Here is a 13,196-nt window from a genome sequence, read left to right as displayed (position 1 = left end):
TCGAGGGAGACAAGCTGGACTTTATGAAACCAACAGGGCGGCCGACTACTCACTTCGGCGGCGGGAGGGGCGCAGGGCGGGCGGCCGCTGTGTTTCGTTTCCTTGTTTCAAATAGTTAATGCTCTCGGAGGGGAGGACTAGACACAGGTGTAGAAATTTCGGCCAAAGTCTCGTGTGAAGGTGACCCCACGTGGGGGGGGAGGGGGGCGGGCAGCTGCGGCCGGCCCTGCAGTCTGCGTCTGGGCCGTGGGCCACACAGCCACGGACGAGCTGGTCCCAGGGGCTGCGGCGGGAGGATTCAGGGCACCACTGCCCCGGGTCACTTGTGTCGCTGCGCCGATTTTCTCTTTCTCCTCTTGAAGAAGCAGCAGCACCTGAACGGGGTGGGAGGTTGGGGGGAGGTGGGTGCGGGGGAGGGGAAATACGCGAGGGGGAGGGGGTGTGGAGCCCGCCCCAGGCGTCCCCACCCCCCGCGGCTGCCCAGGGGCCTTACTTGGTGTCATCAGTCACCTCCACCTCTGCGGGCGCCGTGATGGGGGCGTTGGAGTGACCGGCAGTGGGGTCGTCCGTATTCAGCTCCCCGTTGGTGGAGTTCAGCGCCTAGGATTGGGGAGGGATGGGGTGGGGGGAGTACAGTAGGGGAGCCGGGTGGCCCTACCCCACCCCCACATCACTGGGGTCCTTGCCCCGGCCCCTCACCTGGTTTTTGCTGTACAGCTGGGCTTTGTCCCGAGGCTGAGGCTGCGAGGGCAGGTCGGTGTGGACCGTGCCGATGGGGGTCGGCTGCAGGGGGGGGGGGGAGGGGGGAAGGAGGGGGGCAGGACGCAGCGCTGAGGCCGGGCGGCCTCTGCCCACCCCCCACAAAGCCGGGGTCCCGCTGGCAGCAGGCACCCAGGCTCCTGGCCCGCCTGTCCTGGGGCCCCGCCCACTCCAGGAACCCGGACCCCCACGTACCAGGGGCTTCCCCGCCCAGTCGTACTCGTAGTCGAACACGAAGCCGCTGCGGTCGAAGAGATCGGTGAAGAGCTTGCGCAGATAGTCGTAGTCAGGCTTCTCGAAGAAGTCTAGGCGCCGCACGTAGCGCAGGTATGTGGCCATCTCCTCTGTGGAGAGCCGGCGGGGGACACAGGGGTCAGTGGGGCGCGGGCCGCGCGGGCCCGGGGCGGTGCGGACCCGGCGTCCCTCACCTGGGAAGCTCTCGCAGAGCACCTCGATGGGCGTGGCCCGCTTGGTGTCCCCGATCTTCTGGTAGCGCTCCTTGAGCGTGTCGGCCTGCGGGGACAGCGGTCAGCCGACGCCGACCCGGCGGCGCCCCGCGCCCGCGCCCCCGGCCCCGCGCCCACCTTGAGCCCCTGCCAGGGCAGGCTGCCGCGCAGGAAGTACATGAACATGTGGCCCAGCGCCTCCAGGTCGTCGCGGCGGCTCTGCTCTGCGGGGGGAGAGCAGGTCAGCGCGGCCCGCGCGCCCCCCCGCCCGGCCCGCGCGCGGCTCACCCTTGCCCAGGTGCGTGTTGATGCTCATGTAGCGCGCCGTGCCCGTCAGGCTCTTGTGCTCGCGGTACGGGATGTGCTTCTTGGTCTCGGGGTCGATGTACTCCTTGGCCAGGCCGAAGTCGATGATGTGGATGGCGTGCTGCCGCTTGGTGCCCGGGCGCCCCACCAGGAAGTTCTCGGGCTTCACGTCGCGGTAGATGAGGCTCTTGGTGTGGACGTACTCCATGCGCGTGATCTGCGGGGCGGCGGGCCTCAGGGCCGGCCCCTCGCCCCGCCCCTCCCCACCCTCGCCCCGCCCCCGCAGCTGCCTCCGCCCCGTCCCCGCCCCCACACGCCCTCGGCCCGCACCAGCTGGATGGCGATCATGAGCACCGTCTTGAGTGTGAACGTGCGATCACACAGGTCAAACAGGTCCTCCAGGCTAGGCCCGAGCAGCTCCAGCACCATGGCATTGTACTTCCCACACGGGCCGAAGTAGTAGACCTGAGGGACGCCCTCTGCAGGGGACGACGACACACGGGCCTGTGAGGACCCTGCCCGCGAGGCGAGGCGCCCCCCACCCCGGCCCCGCACTGCGCCGGCGCGGGTACCTGTGGCGCTGAGCTGCTTGTAGAAGCGGTACTCCAGGTGCAGCTGAGGGGCCCGGGACTTGATGGGCTCCTGGGAGGGGCAGGTAGACGTGGCGGTCGGGTCACCCGAGGTGCGCGCCCACCGCCCCTCCCCTGACACCGGGCAGCGGGGACGGATGTGGGGCAGGGAGGCGGGAGGGGGGGCCGGGACTCACCAGTTTAATAGCTACGTATTCATTTGTATAGAGATTCTTCCCTGTGGAAGAGAGGCTTGTCAGCGTGGTATGCACCCCCCTGCAGGGAGGAGACCCCCCCCTGGGGGCCAAGCCCCCCCCCTCTTGAACTTGACCATGTCCTAGGAGTAACAAGAACGCCTACGAGCCCCACCCCCACCATGGGCGGCGCTCATGTGCCCCGCACCCTCATCGCAGAGCCCACCCTGCCAGCCAGCCTCTCCTCCCCCTCCAACCCCCACCCCGCCCACTCAAGGGGGCTGGTCCCAAACTCCTCTCTATGGGATCCTTCCCTCCAGCACACCAGCTCGCTCCAATTTCTCCCATCTATAAAAACAAAGAGAACACACGGCCGCGGTGATCCCGGGGCGCCCCCTTCCGCTCCCACCGCGGAGAACCAGGAGGCGTCCAGGCCCCTGCCCGCCCCCCCCCCCCCCCGCAGCTCCCTGGACCCCGCCTCCCCCTCACTGTGGAGCAAGGCCCCCCTGGCAAGAAGCCCCAGAGAGAGGCCTGTCCTGGTCAAGTCCTGCAAAGGACTCACCCAAGGTGCTGCATACCCTCCTCCCGGCCCTCAGGGTGGGGAGCTCCCTCGTGGCACAGAGAAGGGACTGGCCCCAGGCCCCTGCCCGTGCAGGAAGGAACCTGTGCTCCAGTGACACCTTGCCCGGCAGCACCTGGTAGGCTGAGAGTCCCTGGCTGGCTTCTCGGGGCAACACAGTCACCACACCTGGGGCTGGGAGTGTGTGCCTCATGGGTTAGAGACACACACAGCCCAGGGCACACGGCCTTCCCAAGCCCATCACCAGCCCTCAGGACCCCTGGGGAGCCCAAACTCACAGAGCTGTCAAAACTAGAGCCCCTGACGCCGGCAGTACCCCAGACGGGCCTTCCGGCAGCTCGGGGCTTCTGTGAAGGGTCTCACCTCCCTGTGTGCGGACACCCGGCCCCCACCTGCCGCGTGATGGAGGGGCCGCCCGACCCCTCAAGTCTAACTGCCGGCCCCCAGCCCCTGTGGAAATTACCGTGCACGGCGCTGTGCGCGCCTGTGCCCCTGCCCGCACTGTCCTGTCCCTGCCCTTGGACTGGCCTCACCAGGCCCTGAAGTCCACGGACGTGGCCCCCACATGGTACACCTGCTCCATCACCACCTGTCCCGCTGTCCTGAGTAGGATCCATCGTGGGAGAAGGCCTCGGCTTCCTCTCCATCCCGGTGCACGGTCTGGGCGACACCCGCCCCGATGTGGTGGCAGAGACATGGCTGAGTCCCGCCTCACAGGACACGGCCAGGGCTCCCCACGCACGTCAGCCCACGGCATGGGTCACCGCCCCGCCCCGCCCCGCCCCGCCCCATCGTGCTCCGAGGTGTCTGCACCACCACGGCGGCGCCCGGCGGGGGGGGGGTGGGGGGTGGGGGGTGGGGTGCCTGGCCCTGCGTCGGCCACTCTCGGGCCTCTGTTCCAAGTGGCCGTTTCAGAGTCAGCCTGTCAACGTCCCCAGAAGGCTGCAGAGACGTCGCCTCAGGCCTGCAGGAGAGGCTGAGGAGGGGACATCGCGGCCCCAGCCACGACTGGGAATTAACTTCCCTCGCTGATGTTTTCGGTTCCTGGTGAAGAGCCTGCACGTCCTTTATTCACTTATTCCGGAGGCACTGGGCAGGTCTGGGCACACTTACAATGGTACTGCTTTTAAATGTTTATTTTCCAACTCTTTGTTGCTCAAACAGAAAAATTCATTTCTAACTGCTTCTTGAGAGATCGCTCTGGCTGTTGCGTGCACGTGATCACGCCTCTGGGCTTAGCCCCAGCCCGCTGCTTCCCCGGTCGGTTTTTCCGCTTCCCCCATTTCTTGCCACGGCCTGGAAGGGGTGGGCAGAGGGGCCCCATCTTCCCGCAGACCTCGGTTCTCTCGGTGTGACAACTGAGAGGCTTCCTGCGGACTCTCAGCAGGGAAAGAAAGTTCCCCTCAAGCCCTGCTCCCTGGGCTTTGATTACAAATAGGTTTTTGCCTCCTGTGTTATGAAAGTTTCAAACCAAAAAAATGGAAAACCGGTGCAGGGAAGACCCACGTCCTTACTGCCTAGATGACATCAGTAGCCTGCTCTTCGTCCCACTGCGTATCTGCGCAGCTGTCACCCCCTGCTCTTTTGTTTTTTTATTTTTGAGACAGAGCGCAGGCGCCAGTGGGGAAGGGGCAGAGGGAGGAGGAAGAATCTTAAGCAGGCTCTGTGCTCAGCGCAGAGCCTGGGACCATGGCCTGAGCCAAAATCAAGAGTGAGGCCCTCAACCGACCGAGCCACCCAGGCACCGCTGGATCTCCCTTATTTTTAATTGAAAAAAAAAAAAGAGCATCTCACAGTTGCAGACATCAGCAGCCTGTCCCGTCAACATCCCAGCCTATAAGGACCGCGGATTAAGCTCAGGGTGGACCCAGTTCTCGTTCTCCCCAGGGAGACAGTTACCTGTAATGCACACACCTTACGTGCCTCAGACCGGGAGCTCTGGCAAACGTGGAACCCTGTGCAATGCCAGCCCTGTATCGGGACAGAAAACGTGGCCACCACGCACGCCCCTGCCCGGTCAGTCTCCACCTTCACGTCCCGAGAGGGAGCCTCCGAGGCGGAATCATCCGGCACGTTCTCTCCTCCCTGGGTCCTCCTGCACGCCGCGCTGCGGCACGTCCGTCACGGGGACACTGCCTGGCTTACCCGTGACCCTGGGGGACGACCACCCCGTCCCCAGGTCCTTCTACAAGCACGGCTGACGTGAGCGGCGCCACACGGGACCTCCGACGGGCCGGCCGGCTCCCTCGTCTGGCAGATTTGCTGGGGTGGCCCCCCCGAGGGAGGAACTCACGCGGCTGCCTTGCTCGGGCTCCTGCGGCGGAAAGCCTCCCGTGCTCCCCGGCTGTTGGCCTGTCTGCTTTTGTGAAGTGTCCGTTCACATCTGTCGCCCATGTTCAACTTTTTAAGAAACCTCTACAGCCCACGGTGGGGCTCAAACTCATGACCCCGAGATCAAGAGCCACGTGCTTCTCCGACTGAGCCCGCCGGCACCCCTCTTGCCCGTTTTTCATCGCAGCGTCTGTGCGCAGGAACCAGCGCTGTCACACGGTGCCCTGTGCGAGCGTCACACTGTGCGAGCGGTGCCCTGCCCGCGGCCTGCCCGGCCTCGCTCTTAGCCACGCATTCTCATAAGCAGATGTTCTATTGAGCCTTTCTGGGAACTGCTAACTTTACTGTGTGCTGCTGAAGAAACCTTCGTGTTTTGACTGCACACGTGAGTTCAGGGAGAGCCAGTCTCCTTGAAGTGCAGCCCGAGGTGAAGGCGAGAGTGGGTGTGTCCGGCACGGCTGGGGTCTGGGGACGTGCGGGCCGCAGGGGCTGGAGCTCAGGCACTCGGGGCTCTGGGAGCCTCGTCCCCTGCACGGGCGGAAGGCAAGAGTCCAGAGGCCAGACGGGAAGTACCTCCCGAGGGGCCGCGAGCAGGAGGAAGGTTCCGGGGGGCCACACGGGGCCGGAGCCATGGCCATCCAGCGTGCGGAGGCTGCCCTGACCTCCCCTGACATTCGGCCGAGAACCCAGAAAGCCCTCGCCTCGGGACCGGGTGGCTCCAGGCTTCGAGTAAGGTCAGCCCTCAGCCTCCCCTAAGGGAGCCAAAAACCGGCCCTCGCGCTATCGAGAGGGGTCTCCAGGACAAGGCAGAACCCCGACCAATACCATGAGACACCCACAATTTCCAACACGTGAAACACCACTCATGTGTAGAAAAGGAGGCAAATCAGACAATCACAAGGAAAAACATAGTCAAAGGCGCCAAAGACCCGGCCTGTAAAACGGTTACAAGTAGGTTTGAACGAGCAGCTGGGAGATCCCGAGAGAGAGAAGCAGGGGTCGAGCGGAGTCACAGCCGCCACATAGAAAATCAAGAAGTCACCAGAATGACTCCAACAACAGACTGGACGCGGCAGCAAAAAAGAAGGGTGAACTCACACGAGAGCAAAAGGTAACTGGAGTGAAGCAGGGGAGAAAAACTACAAGAAAACCGAAGAGCAGCCTGAGGGACCTACAGGAAGCATCAAACCCTCTCCACCTACGTGTAACTGGAGCCTGAGGATGCAGAGACAGAAACGGAGGCAGAAAAAAACCCGAAGAAATAATAACTGCAGTTTTTCCAATTTAATGAGGAAGTATTACACACACCGACGCGGCTCCAAGGAGCCCCAACCGGGACTGTCACAAAGAAAACCACCTTAAACAGCGCAGGATCGAAATCGGACGCCAGAGGTAAAAAGGGGCTCTCGGAACGTCCAGCTTACTGTCATCAGGGAAGGCCACACGGAAACCCCTTCACATCCACGCGCACGTTCAAAGTGGAAAAGCCTGGCCACTGAGATGGTGGTGAGGACTGGGGTACCCCGGACCTTCACGTGCTGCCCGCGGGAGCTTAGAAAAGCTACCATCACTCTGGAGACCAGTCCGCACTTTCTCATCGACACACACCTCCCCTCCGACCTGGGGCTTCAACAGAAACACTCGTGCGTGGGACTCGGAGAGGGGCGCTCAGGCCAGTTTTATTCACGACGGCGGAAATCTACACCCGGCTGAGCGTCCCTGAGCAGGACGACAGACGTGGACGGTGAGGTGCGGTCACATAGATGGACAGGGTGACAGACAGCAACCGGTCACCTACACACCCAACCGCGGGGACACTCGCGAAACCTCGCAGAGCAAAAGCCGGGCAGAAAGGAACACATACCTCAGTTTTAGAAAACGTTTAAGCTACCAGCCGCTGCACCCACGGCCCAGCACATGCACTCTTCTGTCGGTGCAGAAGACCCCTGCTGTACAGACTGTGATCCGGACACCAGGCCGCAGGTCAGGACCGGGCCCGCTGCGTGTCCGTCTGCTTGCACAAGCACGCGTGTGCACACACACGCATCCTAACGGGGCAGGCGTGCGTCGAGGCGGCCCCATCTGGCACGAGCTGCAGACTGGTCACCAGGTTGCCGGGGGCCCTGCTGTGCGGGCCGGGCCGGGTACACCCGGTCCGGCTCTGGGGAAGGCGCCTGTCTCTCCCGTGAAGCCGGCAGTGTCAGTCGCTGAATGACAGACGCCTCTGGTGTTGGAGCCCGGCACCCGCCCTGCCCGCCCCACCAACCCGCACACGGAGACTGGAGCCCAGCCCTTGCCCGTTGCTGGCTCAGAAACCCCGAGCCTGGGGCCGGGGAAGCCACAGACAGGCAGTGACACTCCCCAAGCCCAACCCCGGCAGCCTCTGCAGCGGCTGAGGTACGGCTCTGGCTCAGGACAGGGAGGTCAACCCAGCCCCGAGGGGCCACCAGTGGCCCCGGCCCCGCGTACGGTTGCTGAGCCAAGTGCGGAGAGGGAGCCGAGCTCTCGCTTCACCTTGCACGTGCACCCGCACCCACCAGCTAGAAGCTAACGGCTTCCACGTGGGTCCACCCACACGGGGGCCCAGACCCACCCCCCCCCCCCCCAAAACTGGCCCTCAGCAACGCAGGGGTGAGGCCGGGCACCCGCCCCTCCAGCACAGCCTCCTCCTTTGGGGGCAGAAACTCACACGTACCTGAATTCCCAGTCCCGACAATCTGGAAACCATGTGGGAGCGGTGACCGCGGCCCTGCCAGGACCTCCCCTCCCCCGGGCCCCAGAACGCACACACGAGTGGGCTCACCTAGCCGGAGCTCCCCGAAGTTGCCACAGCCTATCTTCTTCCCGACCCGGAAGTTGGGGCCCACCATCAGGACCCCCGAGCTGGTCCCCGAGCTCCGGACGCCATGGCTGGTCCGGCCGCTGGCCTTGGACATTCTCCGACCCTCCTCCGACTCCCCTTTCCCTCCTTTCTTGTCAAAATCCATAAGTTTGTGGTACCCTGGCCTCTCCACGGTGACTCTGCTGCCGAGCAAATCCCGGGTCTGTGCAGACCTGAGGTTGCGGGCGGCTCTTCGGGGCTAGTACACCATGGTGGCCCGGCGGGCTCCCTGCTAGTGAGACGTGGGCGCTTGCCAGGGCCCGGCCGTGGCGCTCATCTCGGTGGCCTCGGGGTCGCGTGCAGAGGGAGGACGCATTCTGTTGACCGGTCCCGCCGCCTCAAATCTCGTGGCTCCCAGCTGGCGGAGAAACGAAGGCACAGGTTAGAGTCTAGGCCGGAATCTGTCCCCCTGCCCCCGACGCAGCCCCAGGGTCCAGAGCCCAGACTGGCAGGGAGACCCAAGACTGTGGTGTTAGCGGAAAACCACGCCACAGAGGCTTGTGCAGCATAGTGGCGTCCTGGAAAGATCTCTCAAGGCACAGATGCGGCTGTGGACTGGGATGCACAGGAGTGCAGTGACTCAGGCCATCGTGAATTGCACGTGTGAGGGGTGCTCTGACCCCCACCCCATGGCTCAAGCACAATTCTGCTGGCAGAGGTGACGGCCAGTCAAGTGACAGGGGCCCTAGAGCCTTAAAGCCAGGTGTGGAGACCAAGGCTGGGTGCAGAGAGGGCCGGGCCCTCTCCCCAAGCCAAGGGTGTGCTCCTCGGTAGAGAGAAAACAGACAACAGAGCAGAATGTGCCCAAGGTTGGGAGACAGGCCCTCACCACTGACCTCAGAGGCCTCTGAACTGCACCCCGCACAGCACCCCACCCCACGATGTCCCTGGGCCTAATTCCAGGAGCCTGTGACCTCGCGGTCAGGTGGGGCTGCGGAGGATCCTGACCCTGGCAAGGCTTCACTTGGGCAGCAGCCGCCGAGGGAGGTCAGGCGGGCTCCGAGGCTGACAGGGCACAGGCCGTGCGCGCCACCGGGGTGGGACTGGCCTTGGCCCCTTGGGTACGAAGCTGGCCTTGTGGAGGGCAGGGCAGACACTGAGCAGCCCCCAGGATGCAGGGGGCAGGCAGGCAGCCACCCGAGCTGGGAGCAGTGAGGGACAGGTGCCCACAGAAACCACCCCGGGTCTGTGTCCCCAGGCCCAGCCCTCCCCAACCACCCCCACCCCCCGTCCCTGCAGCCTGTGGTTGCCACCAAGCTGGCCTCTCAGCCACGCCTCCGCCTGCCCAAAGCTGAAGAATCTCCTCAAACAGAAACCACCAACGAGCTCCTCTAAGCGCCCCCTACCAAACGCGTCCCCCTTTAGAGTCTGAGTGCAGCGCCAGGGGCCACACCGCCATCAGGCCCAGAGCGCCACAACCCAGCTTGCGAGTTCCCGCCCCACAGGCACCGGACGCCTTCCCACATCTTGCAGAGGCCGTGCACCTCTGACCGTCCGTGAGCGACCACCAGAGCCCAGGCGACAGAAGACAGGGCAGCGTGGGCACCGCCGGGCTCAGCGCGGGCAGGGGCAGGCAGCGGTTTTACCTCGAGGGAACCACACTGAGGCTGTGTGAGCGGGGTGGGCAGGGTGTGGAAGCGCCCTTGCTGCGGGACGTCCCAGGGAGGCAGTGACCGTGTCACCTGACCCCAGTACTCCCTCGACGTTGACCAGCCCAGGGCCGGGGGGCCCCCACAGAGGGGGTCCGGGGTGTGGTGCACACACACATGCCCACGCACACACGTGCGCATCCGCATCGCTTAGAAAGCTCCTCCCACCCCCCTGCCTGAGCCACGAAGACCTCAGGCCCTCAGGCTTCCTAGTCAGGAAGAAGCAAGGCCCTGCCTGCCTTGGGGGCCATCGCTCTGGTACGCCCTGGGGACCCTGGGCCATCGCTCCAGTGGGTCCAGGAGGACCAGTCGCGAACAGGGCCCAACCCCGAAGGAGGCTGTCTGCACAGATCCCCAACTTCCTCGCTCCATCAGTGGCATGGCCTAGAACAGGCAGGGGGGATGGGGTCTCAGGACGGTGGCTGGGCTCACCCGGGAAGGAATGTGTACGTCTGGGGCCGATGGGACCCGTCCCCCGCCCACCATGAGCGCCCAGAGGCCTGCGAATGCCTCTGTCCACCTGAAGGTGAGTCTACACGGACGGACCTGAGTCTGAAGTTTACTATTAGAACAAAGTCCTCCACCGGCTGCAGCCGCCCTCCTGAGCTCATGCCAGAGCCTTGCTCCCCGCGCATGGTGGGGGCATCAGATCCATCCGAAGAGAAAAGCCAGAGAGCACTTCTTTCCTCCGCAGGGTGGAGGCTGCCTGCTTTGGCTTCGAAGTCCCTAGTTTATTATTAGCATTATGGAGATACGATCCACATACCATACAACTCGCCCTCGAAAAGTGTACGATTCAGAGGTCTTCAATACGTTCAGTTATGCAACCATCACCGTGATCCAACTCCAGAACATTCCATCAACCAAAATAAAAAAAACCCATCCCCATCAAGCAGTCACCCCCCAGCACCCACGAGCCCGCCCTTCGTGTCCATGGATGAGCCTGTTCCAGACGTTTCACACACGCGGGCTCACACCCCGTGTGGCCTCTCGTGTCTGGTTCCCTCCCTGAGCGTCACGTGTTCAGGGTCCGTCCACGGGGCAGCGGGTTGTGGGCGCCTCGCTCCTGCTCGCGGCCGAGGGACGTGTGCGTGCGCGGTGGACCAAGCGTATCTGTTCGTCCGTCAGCGGACATCTGGGTCGTGTCCATCTTTGGGTGCTGAGAAGCGTGTGTGTGGACGGACGCTGGTGCACGAGTTCCCGTGTGGACGCGAGCTTCTGTTTCTCGCGGTGCACACCTGGGGGTGCACCTGCCGGCTCAGATGGAAACTTCCAACTGGCGGCACGACTTCCTGGAAGCCCGCACAGCGCGCACAACAGTGCCCTCCAGCCCCGGTGCCGCGGCCTGCGGTGGGTGTGCTTCTAGTCTGCAGCTCCCCGAATGCCTGCGTCCCTTGCACGTACGCGTGTGCACACACACACATGCACAGACACACACAGGCCGCCAGAGTCAATCAGATGGAAAACCCACGGGAAATCAAAAGACCCCAAGGAGACAGAACGCGCCCTCATCTCATGATCTGCACTGTCCTGATGACGGCAGAACTCAGGGCTGAAGGGCCCTGGGCGCGCCCCGAAGAGGAAGCGTCAAAGAAACGGGGCGGGAGCCAGGAGCGGGACCTCCTCGGGGCCACACAGAAGCAGGCGGCCAGGGACGGCCTCCACGCAGATGAAGCCAGGGGGACACACACTCGGGGCAGATAACCATAGATGCGGTCTTTGTCCCGGGGCCTGGCACGCAGCTTCTCAAACCCTGGGCACCTCCCGAGTGATGGGAGGGTCTCTGCCCTTCTGAAGCAACCCGTTCCCGGCACACAGGAGCTCATGCCGGGACAGGGCACCAGAACGGAGCTGGAGAGGCTGCGGTGCAGAGCACAAGGTCTGGGGAGGGCTCGGCGACCCCCTCTGCAGGCAGGGAGACTCGGGTCCGGACTCCACCCCCCACCCCACCCTGCACACAGGCTTCATGGGGCAGGAAGTACCCGTACCACTCTGCCCCGAGGCACACAGGAGCCGCCCCTCTGGACGCCTCCCGCTTTTGCACCTTAGCCCGCAGCCCTCCTGGGAGGCCCCTCCTCGGCCCTAGCAGTCCCCTCACCCCCTGCGCAGTGACCCCCACCTGCGCTTCCAGGTGGGAGGCACCCTCGGTCCCCACCCCAGATCGGCAGGCACGCCCTCCATCTCTGCCCGGCCGCGTGATCTGGGGTGCAAACCCTTCCTGGGCGCGCAGAGCTGCCCTCTGTGGGCCAGGGAGGCCCGCGTGCCCCTGTGGGACGGCTTCGAGGGTCCCCTCTGAGAGATCCCTGTGACGCTGGGGGTCCAGGGTCTGGCAGCAGCCTCCACCAGCCTCCCCACTCCACAACAGGCTCCCTCTGCGTGCGCCTCCCTGCAGCCCCTCGTGGCCTCACGGTCCCAAGGGGGCCTCTGACGGCCCCGCGGGCAACAGAGACCAGGCGACCGGGCGCAACGCTGGAGGCCTGCTCGTGCACGCACCGCCCCACCGCCGGTCCCGGAGCCCACAGGTCCCTCGACACAACGCCGGCGCCCCCCAACGGCAGCTTCCCCAAGCCGCGTGCTGGCCAAGGGTTGGTTCACGTCTGCCCCTGTAGGTCTCCTTACAACAGGCTGTACGGTCACCACGTGGGTCACCACCCGCAGAGGACGGCAGGCGCCATGGAGGCAGGGGAGCAGCGGTCCACTGCGACCCCTTCCACGGACAGCCCGGAGGACACCGGCCCCTATTCACGAGGAAAGGGCCACCACCCCACAACCCCAAAGGCAGCACAGACTTGCAAATGTTCCGGACGGTGGCCAAACTCAGCATGCCCTGGCAGGCCACCCCACCCAGCACGGGCCACATGGGAGCATTCTGGGTCCCCTCGGGACACTCTGAAAGCCAGGCGGGACCCGCAGGGGAATGGCAAGAGCGAATCACGTGCTGGCGGGTGGGAAGCAGGGACAGGGACGACACAGCGCCGCTGAAACAGGTCCGGGGCCAGAGCCTAGTGAGAACGATGCTCCTCCAGGTCCCAGGAGCCGGCAGGGGCCCAGCCCGGCATACCTGGGGGAGGCAGGGTAACCCGAGACCTCAGGGGAGCGGAAGTGTCTGCTGTCGGCCCAGGCCCAGCGCCAGAGCTAAAAATAATTGTCCTGGGGGAGAGGGCCTCCCATCCCTCACTCGGGACGAAAATAAACCCCGTCCCAACGCAACCAACGTGGGCCCGGGTTCCTGACACGGGGTAGGAACCCCACCGCAGGGACCACTGCCCAGCGCCCAGGCAGAGCCCCTGGAAGCTGCCGGCCCGCCGTGGCCACACCGAGCGGGTTTTGCAGAGGCTGCTCCGGGCCGGGGGCAGTGCCGTCCTGCGAGTGCCCCCCTCAGCTGAGTTACCTGCTGTGGTTTTGGGGGCGTCCCCCATCTTGTCAGGGCCAGGGGTCAGCTCCCCTGGTGGAGGCTCCAAGAACCCCCTTCTCTGACCGG

General features: G+C 64.6%; 1 protein-coding gene across 2 annotated transcripts; it reads right to left on the bottom strand.

Annotated features, from left to right (window-relative positions):
• On the bottom strand, positions 1-13,196 carry CSNK1G2 (casein kinase 1 gamma 2). 2 transcript variants are annotated; one of them, XM_042977618.1, is made up of 12 exons: positions 13,107-13,193; positions 7,989-8,424; positions 2,278-2,318; positions 2,084-2,153; positions 1,842-1,990; positions 1,494-1,728; positions 1,344-1,429; positions 1,188-1,272; positions 955-1,103; positions 700-783; positions 494-600; positions 1-374 (listed from the first exon to the last, which is right to left on the bottom strand). In XM_042977618.1, exons 2-12 carry the CDS (start codon positions 8,170-8,172, stop codon positions 320-322), a joined length of 1,245 nt encoding a protein of 414 aa, XP_042833552.1. In that variant the 5' UTR covers positions 8,173-8,424; positions 13,107-13,193; the 3' UTR covers positions 1-319. The 2 variants fall into 2 exon arrangements, with proteins under 2 accessions (XP_042833552.1, XP_042833551.1); XM_042977617.1 differs by having other exon boundaries at positions 1,842-2,153; positions 13,107-13,196.

Source organism: Panthera tigris, chromosome A2, assembly GCF_018350195.1.
Source record: "Panthera tigris isolate Pti1 chromosome A2, P.tigris_Pti1_mat1.1, whole genome shotgun sequence".
Classification (NCBI taxonomy): Eukaryota; Metazoa; Chordata; class Mammalia; order Carnivora; family Felidae; genus Panthera; species Panthera tigris.
Note: the sequence above shows the minus strand (reverse complement) of the source record. Positions and strands in the feature narration are given on the sequence as shown.